This window comes from Vanessa atalanta, chromosome Z (genome assembly GCF_905147765.1).
Source record: "Vanessa atalanta chromosome Z, ilVanAtal1.2, whole genome shotgun sequence".
Lineage (NCBI taxonomy): Eukaryota > Metazoa > Arthropoda > Insecta > Lepidoptera > Nymphalidae > Vanessa > Vanessa atalanta.
The window spans coordinates 4,320,740-4,337,948 of record NC_061902.1 but is presented as its reverse complement, the minus strand read 5'-3'; the positions used below and the strand labels follow the sequence as shown (position 1 = coordinate 4,337,948).

The following is a 17,209-nucleotide window of genomic DNA, read 5'->3' as shown; positions in this document are numbered from 1 at the left end:
CACGCATAGACAATAATATCAAACCTCTTTTCAGAGTAACAGATCAATTTATTTTTCAGGTTTTGATCAACGAACCCCATATGATATATATTCAAAGATACAGGAACCCTTAAGGTACGAACAGTTATTAGCTACAAATCGTACGCTGATGGTGCACGAGTATGTGAGTAATCTTCACGCACGAGCCAACGACAACAGCACAAGTTCTAACGATGCGCGTGCGCAACTTATACGAACGAATCATGAAGTTTTAATATGTTTAAAAAGACAGATAATTAGTTCCCGATTCTCAATGAACGATTCAAAAATCCTACCGAAATCCAAATTAGAGAAAAAGTCCAGAACAGCTTATAATATAAATTCAGTAAAACATTGTTTTTTTTTTTTTAAACAAGGACTTAACTGTCCCGGGTATACATTTTTTTAATTAATCTATACCTATACTATAATAAGCATATCACTCTGTCAGTCTGACTGTATCTTACGTTATCGCAGCTAAACCTCTGCTTGCTTTATAGCAATTGAAGGCAATAATAAATATAATAATATAAGCAATTATACCTAAAACCTACGACCGAAACGCGCAAGAAAAGCCTAAACTAGTATTTAATATACTACAACATTTAATATACACATAACGGATGAATCAAAATTTATTTATGTAATCATTTTGTTTTTTTTTTATAGTCCCTTGCAACGCTTAAAATGATCGCAATGAATCAAATTTCAAGTTTCGGAGTACCAACATAAAAATAAATAATAATAATAATCCTACTTTTATTAAAATATGTATATCGATTATAAAATGTACACAACATTCACAAATTGTGAAGCTGATAAAATGTTTAATAATTAAGAATATTTAAAATTAGGTATGAAATAAGATTGAACTCCAAGGAACGCGTTAGACTTTTCTGGCTAAAACCTAACGACCAAACATTAAACGCGAGCAAAGCCGCGGACGAAAATTAGACAATTATAAATGAGATTATACTTCCAGCTAATCTTGGCTACCTTAAAATATATGTTGGAATACAATATAACGCTATAAGTTAAAAGGCAAGCTAAATAAAATGTAGGCTTCAACATCATTTTTAGTTTTTTAAATCATATTAAGCCGACGCGACGCGTGAAGCCTATCCGATTAGTGCATCGGTAATAGAATCGAATCGCATGAACTGACTAATTAACCACGTACACCCTGACATACGTGTGTTTCATTCGCAACTATTATTTGCATACTACTGCATGTTTAGAATTTTTGGAAATTTTTCATATAAAATATATTATTATTACAATAAATAAAAATTCTTCAAAGCCTTTAAAACGGACGAACTAACATTGTACTATAAATTTTGATATTAAAATTAACGCTTAGCATATGTTGTATGAAAAAATTGAATTATAAATTCATTTTAAACTACATCATGGAAGTGGTTTAGCTCTAGCAATTTTCTATTATATTTTAAGTAATTAAATAACGAGACACCATAAATAAATATAATACTATATAAATATTCTGACTTTATATTCATTAAGTTAATATTATGTCAATTTTACAATCGCATTGCCAAGAAATCAATTTCAAATACCTAATAATGATAAAAGGATGTACAACAAGTGAATATAAGAATACGCAAAATCAAAGTACGTTAAATTCAAATAAAAGTTTCAAATTAATAACGTTACGATTTTTAATACCGAATAAAAAAGATATTAACATTAAAGTAAAATTATAATATTGAAAAATCATAATAAAAAGAGAAATAAAAAATAAATATTCTTACCTAACTGCGACAGGAACTTGAGCACTCGTAAACGCGCGCGAGACCGGAGGCAGCAGACGCAGCCTTCCAGGTCGACACGAGAACGAGATGTGACGTACTCGTACTGACGAATGTAACGCACCGGTAACACTCCCTTAGCGTTACGGAACGACACGCGATTGGTTGGACGTGAGAGCCCGTTGCGCAGATTATAAACTATAATATAATATATATACATAATTATATAATATGATTTCTGGTATCGTTGCAATTCTGAATCCCGGTCTCTATAAATAGTACCTTTATATAACAATGTTAACGCCCATCGCAATAAATCGTTATCAATCAAGCTTTTATTGAAAACTTAATATTTTTGCAAGTTCATGTGAAATTGTCGTTTCATATAAATGAAATCAAAGGATTTTTTTAATGAAAAGATTATTCTTAACTTATATGGATTGCCAATTTTTTCATGTTAATATGTGCCATTTAAATGTTGGTAACGGATATTGAAGAACTTAAAGGAGTTCCTTAACATTTTATTAGATTTGAAAAATGTTACCTTGTTAAAAGATATTCAAAATTCGAAATAATAGAAATCAATTAGAATAAGCTGAGTACGAGATGACGAAAAGATTCCAGTCACATCTCTTGTGTTTTTGTGACTATTTGTTGTGCGAAATTTTTAATGAAAGTTGTGATGGGTGGACTAGAATCTAGATCAATTTACAAGTCTTGATCATTTAACAGCGAGCTTATCCATCTCCATTTGGAATCGCTTACAGCACATCTCGGCAATAATTGTTATGCCAACTATCAAGGTGTCGAGAAGCTATAATGAACAATGTCGGCACATGTCCATCAGTCAAAACCAACTTCCTTTGATACAATTTGCGTTGATACATAATTTGGATTTCTGTATTGTGTTCAAATACGGATTTTTTCAAATGTGTTGTTGTTATTCATAACGTTCATACGTTCTGACCTTGAATTTATACTTCTACTTGCGTTGAAAGCTACTCCTAGAAATTAATCTGCACTTGAGTCCATCATTGTCGATATTCGTCACCAGTCAGCCACTAGGGTTCAAACCCAGGCAGGCACCACTGAAATTTCATGTGCTTAATTTGTGTTTATAATTCATCTCGTGCTCGGCGGTGAAGGAAAACATCGTGAGGAAACCTGCATGTGTCTAATTTCAACGAAATTCTGCCACATGTGTATTCCGCCAACCCGCATTGGAGCAGCGTGGTGGAATATGCTCCAAACCTTCTCCTCAAAGGGAGAGGAGGCCTTTATCCCAGCAGTGGGACATTTACGGGCTGCTAATGCTAAATGCTAATGCAGCCACTAGGGTTATTGTTGAGCATAAAAAAATCCTGGACGAAATCGATAATACTTAAAAATGCAACGAGCGTTTAGTTTTTAGCGTATCTGACTGGACCACGTCTTTATATTGCGTACCGTCGGGTCGCGTTGCGTTCATTCCACGACGGAAGTGATATTCGAAATATAAGCACGATTTTGATTTTTAAGGTAATAGATATTAAAGAAAAATCAAATGTTCAAATATTATTGAAACTGTTTTTTTTTAAATTTCAAATACTTAATATTATACAATCCTAAGCGAAATAGAAGAAATGGAACTTCTCAGTATTTAGTATTAAAGTCATATATTTAATAAATAATGACCTAATATGTAAAATATGTCATATCATAATTTGTTTTATTATACAACGCAAAAACAAAAATTGTTTTTGCTTGCTCATAGCTGATTGAAAATAGTAAACTAGTGTAATTTTATTAAAACTTGTTAATTAAGGCTTGATAAAACAGTGTGCTGAGGATGTATTAAGAACTAAGTATGTATGTATATCGCTGTTTGCTTAAAATGATTACAGGGCTAACATCTTAGCTCCAAGAGTTGGTCATTGGTGTTGATGAGCATGTAAGGAATAGATATAATATTTCTTGTATATTTTCAGTATAAGTGTATTATACCACCTTCGTACGACTACTATTTTATTTCATTCAAAAAAGCAGTGTATTCGCTGTGTTGGCATCTTTATTTTTGTCGTATTATATTATCTAAGGCGATGTTAAGCGTCCGCAGGTTTGACTTTATTAGTAAAACATATTTTTTACGCGTAACGTAACATAACGTCTTAATTTTATTTTATAAACTAAATTATTGAAATAAATTGCACCTTTTCCTCAACAGCCAAAAAAATAATTTATTTTGTCGGTTGTCGTGCTGAGGGATAAATATCCCAATATCCTATACGATATAATAGAACCTGACTAAATAGAGACGGATCGATATTGATATATACATAAAATGATTGTGTTCATGTATATCGAAAATCGAACTATCAGATTTTTATCGTAGTTTATATGGGATAAACTACAAGGTGTCAAACATATTAAAGTAACACTAATACCCAATTAACTCTTAATGCCCTAAAATGTACTGTTCAGTTTTTACTGAACAGTATATTTTAGGGCATAAAGAGTTACATGCCACCTTGCCTTGGTTTTTACCAAGGCAAGGTGGCATGTAACCGATGCATTCGAAATTACTATATACATATATAGTGTTTACTTAAAACGTATTATAGTCCATTGAATAAAGACATTGCACTTCGGAAAAATTAGGGCAAAACTGGATTTTTGAATGAACCTTCCTTTTGTGGTTCTAAACAAAAACCCAAAAGTCCTAATCCATGTGCCGCTAAGAAAGTTATCCAGGGTCAAAGGTCGCAACAAATAGTTTTTCACGATTATCTTGGGAGCGGTCATAATTATGAAAAAAATTATAATTATTAAATATGAAGTACATAAAATTTCCAGTAAAAAAAATTATGTCACTTTTTCTCGGAAATTAAGCGTTTTCGAAAAAAAAATATTTCAAATGTTGTAATATTTATCTTTCTCATGAAACGGCACTCCTTTTTACACCACCTTAAAGGTAGAGTACAATATTTTTTTTTTTTTTAAACTGGTGTCCACACGGCATAATCTACGACTATTTGTGATTAACATTAAAATCTTAGTTTAGTAAAATAATGATAAAGTTCTGGACTATTAGTTAGCTATTTATTTTGTTCTCTTGACCAAGGGAGCGATTTATTTCGCACTCGAATTTTAGTTTTTAATCCAATTTTTTTTAACACAAAACTCATAGTCCTTTATGTTTTGAATGACATCATATTATCTACTGATAAATAGCAACGCTTAGAATTGTTGTGTTCCAGTTTTATGGATGAATGAGCCAATGAAAATACATGCATAAGGTACATGACATCTTAGTTCTAAACTTGGTGGTGCAATAATGGTGTTAGGTGTTGTTAATACTTCTAATAGTTTCGTTGTCTATGTACAATGCCGACTTACCATCGGATACCTCATTTGCCAGCCTGACTATGTATTGATAAAATCGTAATATGACAAAAGTAACCACCTTCCTTATTGAATTGTCAAAGAGAACTCACCCTTTCAATTTTATTAATATTGTTCCAAGGCTCAGAACAATGAACTCATATTTGCAGTATACATTAGGCAATTAATAAAAACGAATCGAAGCATAGTTCCTTTGAGGACCTCGACTCAACCCGTGTGGTGTGAGCTTTAGTAAAAAGTACATTTCCGAATGAACATTAGGTAATATCAATTCACTTAACATCTGACACTACTGTTCCACCACCAAAGCAAATTTAATCAATGTTAAGTAAAAATATGAAAACATTGTATGGATATTTTAGAACTTTCTGAATATTTGAAACCAGTAGAGGCGACATAAGGCTGGTGCATACATGATACAATATTATTATATTGGATTCCTTCAAATAATAAATACAACAGATTCATTATTATTTATCATAAATTAATGTTATTCAGTTATTAAAGGTTATAAGGCTGGTTAAGCTTACCGCGTACACTCGTGGACACAGAGTTTATGAGTGCATACAGCCAGTATAAAAGCTTTACCGCCTTTGTCGATATTCTACCAACCTGCACTAATTTTTAGGGTTCCGTACCCAAAGGGTTAAAACGAGACAATATTAAGACCGCTGTGTATGTATCCGTCTGTCCGTCCGTATGTCTTTCACCAGGCTATCTCAAGAACCGCGGTAGCTAGACAGTTGAAATTTCCACAGAATATTTATTTCTAAAAACAAGATAAAATGAATATTTAAGAAGAGCTATTTTCTGCTCGATAACAATAATAGCAACAGGTAGGCACTTGAAATATTTAGTTTTATTTAACAATTAAATATTTTACAGAAAATTGATGTATATTTAGTGTGTCGCGCTATGCACTTTTTAGGGTTTCGTGCCCGATATGAAATTTGTGTACCTACTGTTGTTTACTTAGTCAATGGTACGGAACCCTCCGTGCGCGAGACCAATTCGCACTTTTTATATCATTAACGTACCAAAACGCAAATTCCACAATATTGTGATGAGTATCATTGTATTCTGTAAAGCATTTCAATGGCGAGAATATAAGTTTCGCTACCGTAAACACTATACAATAAATTTGGACTTTAATATAAATTGATTGACGTTTGATTCGTTTGTATAATATAGTATTTTGTTTTATTATAAAATTATGTTCGTTCAGATGATAAGAATATTAATACAGCCAGATATTTTTGAACACTGGCAACGATTTACGTCTTCGCGTAACGCCATCTAGATTTAGACGGTGTTCTTAAATCAATTCTCAATCAATTTTCGTTCAATAGCTTCAACAGAGATGGAGTTGCGTATTCATACAATCATAGAGCGAAACAATCCTATCAATTGAAGTGATTATCTAATTAAGACTAAATTCGTTTTCATTTTATTACAATGTAAAGATGTCGTTATATGCTTTTAGTTATGTTTTTCGATAATTTTAGTAATTTATAGTTGATGGCTGATTTTATTTGCAAGTATTTCTTTTGTAGCAATTAGCTCAAGTAAGAAAGGGATTATACAAATCATCTTTTGATTTTGTTATCCGTGCTATTTTCTCGCAACCTGAACGAGAAATGAAACGGAAAAGATTTAGATTAGTAATATTAAACAAAAGGCAGATGGAGCGCGCTGAACATTATAGTGACGCAACAAAAGCAAATACAAATTCCCGATAGTGCGAAAAGCGCCATGTCACATCAAGTGAAACATCGAGTTCTATCGTATTTAATTAATTTAATTGTTGTTTAGATTTTGTATTCATTTTATTCGCTTTTGTTGCCTAATTATAATGTTCCGCGCGTTCCATCTGTGTTCTATTTTATTATCTGAGGCAAAATCGGTCAAGGGAAAATTAAAATCAAAGTCGGTCTATTCTAACATTGGCCTTATGGATTAAAATGTTTTAATTAGGTAAATTGAAACTGACATAAAAAGTTTGCCTGGATTTAAAAAAGTTAATATTACTGTGTTGACGAAAAATTCAAACGGTAATATATGACTCTATTGTTATTGAAATATTTACAATACGTCCTGGTACATATTAAGGCACATACACACTCACACATATATATATTTTGTACTCTGTCTGTCGGTGGGTCTGTGGGTCGGTCGCATCTTTCTTACGAGATACGACCGACCCAGTTCGCAGATGACAACGATGTTCGCCTTAAAACTCCCCCCAGATGTCAGCACGAATACCTTGCCCCATCAAGAAAAAACTCGACAAAAAGGATTTATTAACTTTGCGAAGTCGGACCCTTAGCGTCATAAGCCTATCCTTACGTCTTGTGTCATACTCACTGATTCTATCAAAGTGATTAATGTTACTGTGAATATACATAACTATATAACTTAAGTATTACTATTTTGTTTAAAACATCCCGAAGAGAATCTATAACTCCAAAATTATAAATAGATCGGCGCTTTTTTAAAATAAAAACAGGTTCAATATGTTTAGCGTTACCCAAAAGTAATATTCAATATGACATAATACCTACTATGAAAATCCAATAACCAAAATATACTTGACGAGCGGTATCAATATCAATTAGTTATCTAACTTTTCTAATCGCGTATGCTGCGGAGCAGAGACTTCATGTTAGGGACGTTAGATGAGTATTCCACTGAAGTTTATAATCTAATGTTATACCTAAAAATACCGTAGTATTGGTTACTTTCCTTACTGTTTAATGATATACGTATTATAATTTTACATTAGGTAGGGTAAAAACGACAAATATTGTTTTTTTGCATTAAAAACTTAAATTATTTACAGCCTACTCTTGTAATAAATTGTAACAATTTGAGAGTGCTTGAACCCACGACTTCAGGACACAGATCCTTATAGACAGCGACTAGAGCAACGAGACATTTATTTTTGTAACACTTCCCGACGCGCTGTGTTCTTCGCAACTTTATGTTACGAATTTTACTATCTCTACGCGGTTTATATTATATATATAACATACTGTTTACAACTTAATGCATTATTGTTTGGTAGATTACAATCTATCAAAGCGAATTACAGTAAAATTAAAAAAAAATCAAAGATTTAAAACTGTCGAATTGTATAGCCTATTCCAATGGATGTAGGAAAAAAGATAAACAAACCTTTGATTTACGTATTTCATGCGATTTGCTAATATTTCAGCTATATGCACTACTAAGAGTTTATGATTAACAATATATATTTATAATACAACACAATTACAATTTACGACTTATTTCCACTTTAATTTTACTTCCCAAATTTCGATAATAATTTGTCGACGTTCAAAACGCCATTTTTACGCAAATCCATAGTGAATATCAAAGATTAACCAAGCTCTCGACCAATGATAGCGCGTCAATTTACTGTCAAAAATATGTTGTTTATTTGGATTTTCTCCCCTTATGTTTGGAATAGAATATAGATATTTTATTATAAGTTGAAGTAATTAGTACCATTAGTATTCAAGTAGAAGATTTAGACATACGTCACGAAAGCCGCCCTCAGTTCAATTGAAAAAAAAAAACTATTTTTTTTTTGTGATCATTTTTGATTTTGTGGTATATAAATCTAAAATCTTATTGGTTTTATTAATTAATATTTATTTATTATTTATTATATAATAGTTAAAAAAATATATTATAATTCTAATCATTGATTATGTTTTATTTATATTTTTATGTATCGTGCAATGTGATAGTGCATGGTGAGACTACCTGTTAATAGTAGAACATGGGCCAAGATAATTTTGAAACGTATTTTTTTATTTTGATTGTATCTACTGTTGGTTTTCCTATTGAAAATAAAATAAAATAAAGTACCATCTGATACCAAAGCACAGCGCGCGTTTCGTCGTTCCCTGTTACGACACCATGTAACACACTTCCGGCCCTTCTTACGAAATCAATCCCAAAGATTGCTGAAAAACGAAACGAAAGAGTTTACACGTCAATAATTGCATATATACATAATATGTTTAATTATTACGACTTTACATAAATCTTTTGTTTAGGGTGTGAAACAATGTTGTGTCGATTTATCTTCAATTTCAAATCAATGATGACAGATCAGACAGAGAGATGTGAGTACTTAATTAAACAGCGACGCATAATGTTTGTAAGTAATCCCGTTCGAGAATTGCAGAATCATAATTAAATATTTACCGAATACCGAAACAATCACGAGTCAAAAGTCAAGATTTTAATGTATGTTATCACTCACACACATTAGTTGAGTGATATTGTTCTATACGATTATTACCAAGAAATCAAACAACTATAATTTATGTTACTATTTAACTAGACATTTGAATTATAAATTCATCGAATATGATTTTTTTTTATGTGTAACTTCTCATGGAAATCATAATTTAATTTAGGTTTAATGAAAATATATTTTATTTATAGTATTATGATATATTTATTTAAATATGCAACGATGTACGGTGTGAAAATACAAACCAGTTACATGGACAAGTACTAGTTCTGGTTTGATGTTTTATGACGTCACCAGAATCCAATATGGCGGGCAATAGCCTGAAGGGAACGTTTAAGCTCTTTGAAAGCAATTGAAATCGTGCCCTTATTAAAGTATCAGATAAATATAATTGTACATAACAGTAGTACAAACACGTAACTCACCGCAGAAAACAAACAAAACAAAAAGCGATACAAGATAGCGTCATAAAATAGGCTTAAACCAAGTTTGCAACATTTCACGAATGAGCTATATAAAGAGTTCTTACAGAATACAGCAGATATTATTTAATGCTATCGTGATTACGAATGTATACGACAAATAATGTGCCTATTTTTTTCGAAATCTGTTACCTTATTGACTAATCTATGTGTGCTAGAAAGAATAGTTGTCTCAATCATCAAATTAAACTCAGTTCCATTGAATAGTATATTTCTTTGTATAAGTTTTTCAGTTTTAAGGTTGCGTGTGAGTGGGCAAAAGCGAGCATTTTAAGTCCAATGGTCTATTGGGTCCTCGGTTTGCTTATTTGTTTGCCTGCCCTCCAGATTTCAAAATATATCTGTTACACTTTTAATAATACATTTTTTAAATACATATAATATATTGAAGTATGCATTCTTCATTTCATTTTAAGGTTTCAGAAATACAAAAATAAATAAAAATACTTTTTTTAATAATTTGAATTATTTATTTATTGCTTACAAAATAGACAACATATATGTAATTTTTTGAACATAAGACAAGAATGATATGATATAATTCAGTGTGAAATGTATGGCGTGGTAAACTGACAAAGCGCAGCGCAGAGCAGGTTTTCCACAGAACGCAGACATGGTACTTCTGCGTGCATAGATCGAGCACGAAAGAGCATACGACACTGTTCGAATTATTCGCACAATAACATTGCGCCTTATTTCACTTTGATATTCTCTAGTCGTTTGGATTCAATCGAAGATATCATTGCAATGCGTGCATCGCTTTTGATTGATAACAATACTGAAATTGCTCTGCGCTTCGCTTCGGAAAACTTCTACAAGCACGTAGGCGACAACTTATAATAAATCTACAAGATATAATTATATTTAATTGAAGAATTTAATTCGATTTATATCTTAATTAAGTATAATTTATTTTAACTATGAACTTATTATGATTGTGTGTATTAGTGTGGCTTGGTGTGTGTGTGTGTTAAACATTAGCTCCTTGTGTTTTTCCCGTTCCAAACGTTTTTAAAATATTTTATTTTTATGAAATTTTATACCAATAGCTACATTGATATGCAGGTAATGCTATTGATATTTCTAATGTTATTTTTTATTGTAAAATTAAATAAACATATTCTAAATACATATGTACATAATTTATAGTATGAGGTCACTAAGAAAGACTGCAAATTAAGTACTGATTTGTCTAATAACATACATACATAGATATCTTTTTTTTTAATATAAAACGTTTAGAAATAGGAAACGTAACATTTTATAAAACTTAAGTATTCAGTGTTTTATTTATAAATAACTATTTTTTCAATATAGTCTAATTCTTAAAATTAAATTAAGTTAAATTTCTTAAATAGTTTTTATTTCATTAAGGCGGACTTTCACGTTTATCCATCGACGTTAATCAAACTGTAAAAAAAAAAAATAGATATAGATATTATAAAACGAAACGACAAAAAATGACGCCATCATTACGGTTATATATTTGACTTCGCTTATAGAACACGTGGATCATAAACGAATATCGCAGGTTCATATCTGGGCAAGCAACGAGTTGTGGTGCTTTAAGGTTAAAACTTTAAACTACGTTTTCCATTTTGACGCTTGTGCGTTTTTATTTTTTTATGGCACCGGTAGGCCAATAGAGTTTAATGAACGTTTGACTGATTATATTTAAAACTTTATACTCACATAACAGCATTCGACTCCGAGATGCCTTTGCAAGGGGCACAGCGAGCTTTTCATTTGCATCCTGTTCCCGGGCAGGCAGTCCTTAATATGAACACATATGCCACCTTGTCTCACGCAGGCTTCCTCCAGCGCGATGATGCTTACTGCTGTCCAAACAGAACTTTATATTATAATCTATTTTTAAATATTTTATTACTAGCTAGAAGAGGCAGACGTCGTCCTGTCTGTTCAACATGGTTGTGGATAAAGTTGATTAGGTGCAACGCCATCTAGTGACGAATTAAATAAAAATGAATAGAATCATTTAAAAATACAAATATGAGCCAACTTTCATGATGATTGTTCGACCAATATCTTCATTTTTATAATATAGGTATTTGGACAAACAAAAGGACTAGCTGATGAAAAGTGGGCACCAACGTCCACAGACGTTGACGACATAAGAAATATCAACCAATTCTACGTATGTCCCTTGTAACCGTAGTCACCCCTCTTGTATTCCGATATCTGAGTGAGCCTTATATACGATTTTTCTTAAAGCGCCAATATCTATGGGCGTTTGTGACCATTCAACATCAGGTGGCCCTACACCTGAAACCTACAGCCTAGGTGTAACCTACAGCAGAAAAAAAGTCTTACTTACAGAAAGGGAAGAAAACTCTATCTGTCTAATCTAAAACAATAGCATTCGAAAATAGCACACAATGTAATAGCGAAGTCTACCTCAGACACGTCCAGAATAATTTCGTCTATCATTTGCATAAACGCACGCCACTCAATTTTACATGCCTATGTTATGCGTTTGACATTTGATTAACGTTTGAATTAACAATATAGTTGAATAAGCTAATTAAATTTTATATTAAGAGCTAAGATCATAAGACGTAAATCTTACACGACATTCGCGTGGTCAAAACACGCTAGCATCACTGTGAGCTGTGAACAAATCAATTCATTTGTGAATATATACGGTAACCTCGAATGATAATTTGTTATAAATTTTTAAAGAACACACTGAATAATCATCTTATACCTCGTCATAAAACACTCTACCTATGTACTATATAGGCTAAACACTTTAATAAAAGATTCCCTGGCCACATTTACATTGCCATTTAATCAGACAAGCGCATATATTTAAATATATCTGGTTTAAAATTAATAATCAAGGCTATTATGTTCTATATGAGATTTTGGTGGCGTAGTAGTTAAAAATTTTAGTATTCTTTCATTAAGATACTGTTGATATAATAAATATTTAAATACGTTTTACTCTCCTTTCAACGGAATCCTTTTTAGAAGCTGCGTTACTTTACTTTATACAATTAAAATTTATCATATATTTTCGATGTCCAATAACGTGACTTTTCATTTTAGTCAGATAAATTAATAATGTTGTACTGAATTTCAATATTTGCGTAAAACAATACTTCTGATAAAGGTAAGTTTACTCATGTGAAAATACAAGCGACTCTTTGATATATTCGATGCAATTGTCCACGGTAAAAACACCCCTCGAATTGCAATTTCATCAAAATTACCTACGTTTAATATAAACTTTTCTATAGCCGCCGGAGTTGTGTAAAATGAAACCTTAATTAAAATTGGTACTCGGAAACAGATTCAATAAGAGTTACATGTAAAAATCAAAAGCGGTGAACGGTCTACATTTTATGCTGTGAATTAATAACGTCGCTTTCAACGTTTCACATGAAATACGTTTTGATATGATAAATGACTGATATCAAGTTATTCTAGTAAATTAATATTGAAACTAAAAAAAACAAAAGTTATTTCCGCCATCCTCGTTATTATTTATTTATAATAATGCGTTATATAACATATAATTATTATATATTTTTAAAATAGTACCTACACGTACTATTTTACGTATTAGTTGACATTGAGCTCCCAGTACAAAACAACACGCAGTATTCGATGCGCGATGGCATTGAGCGAAAATCTTACGATCTTACGATTGAGCGAAGACTTCGAATTAGGTCACATTATAAATAACTCAGACTTATATACGATTAATATGGAGTTCTTTCCGCTAATATTACAATATTATTACGTGTGTAACGTTAGTTACAACGCAAAGCCATACAAACTAAAATAATAACTATATGGAAAGGGCTCGGTGATATCACGATTATATTCATCGTGATATCACCGAGATGGCCCAGTGGTTAGAACGCGTGCATCTTAACCGATGATTTCGGGTTCAAACCCAGACAAGCACCACTGAATTTTCATGTGCTTAATTTGTGTTCAGTCATCTCGTGCTTGGCGGTGAAGGAAAACATCGTAAGGAAACCTGCATGTATCTAATTTCAAATTCTGCCACATGTGTGTTCCACCAACCCGCATTGGAGCAGCGTGGCGGAATATGCTTCAAGCCTTCTCCTCAGAGGGAGAGGAGGCCTTAGCCCAGCAGTAAGAAATTTACAGGCTGCTAATGTAAATATATAGAAAAAATATTTAAATTATATGCAATTTTGTTCCAACGTTTAATAAATCGACCAACTTTGAAAAGGCTACCATACAAAATAACTAGCCCTCGTATAATACCGCAATACAACTCATAATTAAATAAAACTATACAAGTTCGATATTTCATATTGAATAAAATTCAAAAGAAACTAAGACCTGCCCTAATTACAGTATATTTTCATTACTATTTACAAAAGACAGAAGGTTTTTATATAATAATTTATGGAATTATAATACATTTTAAAACGCACAGATGTTGTAATCTTAAGTACGTAAATATTGTTTGACAAACGGATATCACATTGCTGTTACAAAATTACTTCCCAATTATAAAAAAAAAAAATATCATTAATATCATTCAGATAACGTTTTCAATTCAATCATGTAACTTTGATTATTATTATAACACTATCTGTTACGACTAAATACATAAACATATGAATATAATAGAAAAAATAACAATTGACGGCGTTAAGCATATTTAACTAGAAAAAAATTAATGACGTAGTTAGAATCAAAACAAAAATTGTTATCGAACAAGTTATCATTCACACTTCTATGTATATATAAGGTTTATTTATATATATTAATTATGTATTATATATATAATTGATTTTATATAATCGCTATCGATATTAAATAAAATTAATTATATTTTTAATAAAACAATTAAAAACTAATAACAGCAACTCTATCGTTTAGTGTAACTTTATCTAAACCAAACCACATTAAAATTAATAGTCGTTGATCACTTTTATTTTAATATCATTGTATAATAAACTCGTAGTCACACATAACAGGACCTAAAATATTCAACATATCTTTATAAAAGAATACCATGTTGGTGATCAAATAAAAATGGCTTAACAAAATACCTATACGTTCCGCTTATGTCCGTCTCGAAAAAAATATAGTGTAAAAAAATTTATGTACAATCTTGATCATTTCATATCCAAAGTCCACGTTATAACGTGTACCTTATTATACAAACGGCGTACACTTAAGCTTTTAAATTTCCATTTTAAATTTACGAGAAAACGGTATTAGATAATAGGTAAACTAGATTCTAGGAGCTTATGGTCAAGGTATTAGCATGAAGGGTAAAAAACTCTTAGAAATATTTCCACTAATAATAGTTATTCTCAGGTCGCCTTGCAAATTTTCTAACCGATCCACGTCAACCGTTTTAATGTGCGGCTAACTGCGCAGGAGATATAATTATAGTCTGTCTGTCAAAGGTGTGGACTAAACATACTGGACTCTCTATTCCCACCTTAATAACCCAATTGCATTCCTAATCTGGCTTAAGAGAACCACCGGACCACAAATATTTTGAATGATAATTAAAATTTCCAATTCACAAATTACGTCATACTAAGGGTTACTTGCCAAGGCAGAATAATAAAAAATGTATTACCCTGACTCGGGATTTGAACCCAGTGCCTCGGGTTCTAAACTCTTGTAGGCGAGTCTCTACACTAATAACGGGGTAATTAAATTAAATATTTATACAATTCATTTCCGCTAAAAACAACTGCACGAATTATATTTTTTGACTTTATAAAACAATTAATGCGTTTGTAGGTGAATGATTTTTTTCTCAATCTATTTAATTTGCTTAAGAAAATTTTGTTTAAACCTAGAAAAACCTGTCTCTGTTAGTAGACATGTTAGTTGTTCCAAAGAAACTATTACTAATATTTTATCTACCTATATTTAATATAAATATATACCTACACGAGAGAAGTATGAAAACTTAATTTTTTAAAATTCTAAATTTAAGGAAAAAAATTTTTTTTTTTTTTTTTAAGAAATCCACAGGAAATTTCTTTAATATTTATAAATAAATAAAAACGTAAATAGTGTTTAAAAAAGAGTATTCTTTACCTATGTCGTAATATTTAATTCACAATGCAATCAATGAATATTTACTATCGCTTATCAAAAAAAAAAGAAAGTCTGACAAAAAAAAAAATACCTAATTATATTTAAGAGGTAAAATTTATTTGTTAGGACATCGCTAGCAGATAATGTATTTAATTTACCTTCCACTGGCAACGTAGACCTCGTCTGGAGAGGATTAGCTGCCAACATCGGCACTAACACGCTTAGCACAGCAAAAGCGTACACTGTTTTAGAGATCATTATTATTTTCGACTAACGCGATCGCTGGATGTGTCTAGCTTGAGTTTAAATATCGTCTGACTAAGTCGCTGGGGCCCGCCTTATATATACAGACCTGTTGCCTGTTAGTAAACAACGCACTACTATACGATGGAAATTAGATTTTCTCACAACCATCTCTGAGCATGTACAAAATTAATCTCATTGAGGCCTCATCATTTCTCCGTTCGTCACTTTCTCGAAGCCCTTTGACACCGACCACGTGATAACCGATAACTTCGATAATAAAAATCAATAGGTCATTCATTTAGATTTTATTTTGCCGTCAAATATAAAACACATTAGTTGCGTAACTACTAAATATTAATAATAGTTTATTGATATTTAAAATTAGAACTCTATAAGATTCGTTTGAGAACTGTTAAACTAATTTAACATTTAATTATAAAGTTTCGTTTGGAAAAATAGTATTATTTTTTTTGGCATTTATTTGGTTATTTACCTACCGGACGCAAAGCTAATAATTACTTCGTAATGTGTTTTTCATATACTATAAATAGTACACATCGTATTTATATTAAAGTGAATATTTGGAAACCTATATGAAAATTTAAACGCAATTTTAAAAACAAAAGTATTATAATTGTTATATTATTGATGAAAAAATCATAAATATAACCTAAACGTGCAACAGTCCGATTCTGTATAAATTCACTTCGCATCTCACTTGTTAAATGTGATATGCTATTTTGATACTTGTATCCTATAAATTTTTAAATTACATATTATAGTCAACGTCGCTTTCGCTCAACACATTCTGATTTTAAACGCGTGTTAGCGGCGAGTTTCGAGTATTTCCTCTACTGTTCTTGTATATGTACCTTTATGACATCTCTTTGTGCTTAATAGGAAATAAAGTTATCCTTCAATAGTTGATTTTAATACTGCATAACTTTTTTAGAGCGAAGAGCAAAAAAGAACAGATA

The 17,209-nt window shown here is 31.3% G+C and overlaps 2 protein-coding genes across 3 annotated transcripts in view; both read right to left on the bottom strand.

Annotated features, from left to right (window-relative positions):
• The window catches only part of LOC125076138 (BTB/POZ domain-containing protein Tiwaz), a 30,982-nt gene extending 29,137 nt beyond the window's left edge, over window positions 1-1,845 (bottom strand). Inside the window, exon 1 of the mRNA XM_047688113.1 lies at window positions 1,788-1,845. The gene's annotated coding sequence lies outside the window, so the exon portion shown is untranslated. The remainder of the gene's footprint in view (window positions 1-1,787) is intronic.
• Window positions 1,846-10,938: 9,093 nt separating this feature from the next.
• LOC125076083 lies at window positions 10,939-16,395 on the bottom strand. Of its 2 annotated transcripts, none has more exons than XM_047688034.1 (3): window positions 16,145-16,395; window positions 11,607-11,749; window positions 10,939-11,324 (listed from the first exon to the last, which is right to left on the bottom strand). In XM_047688034.1, exons 1-3 carry the CDS (start codon window positions 16,242-16,244, stop codon window positions 11,316-11,318), a joined length of 252 nt encoding a protein of 83 aa, XP_047543990.1. In that variant the 5' UTR covers window positions 16,245-16,395; the 3' UTR covers window positions 10,939-11,315. The 2 variants fall into 2 exon arrangements, with proteins under 2 accessions (XP_047543990.1, XP_047543989.1); XM_047688033.1 differs by having other exon boundaries at window positions 11,607-11,752; window positions 16,145-16,391.
• Window positions 16,396-17,209: the final 814 nt, after the last annotated feature.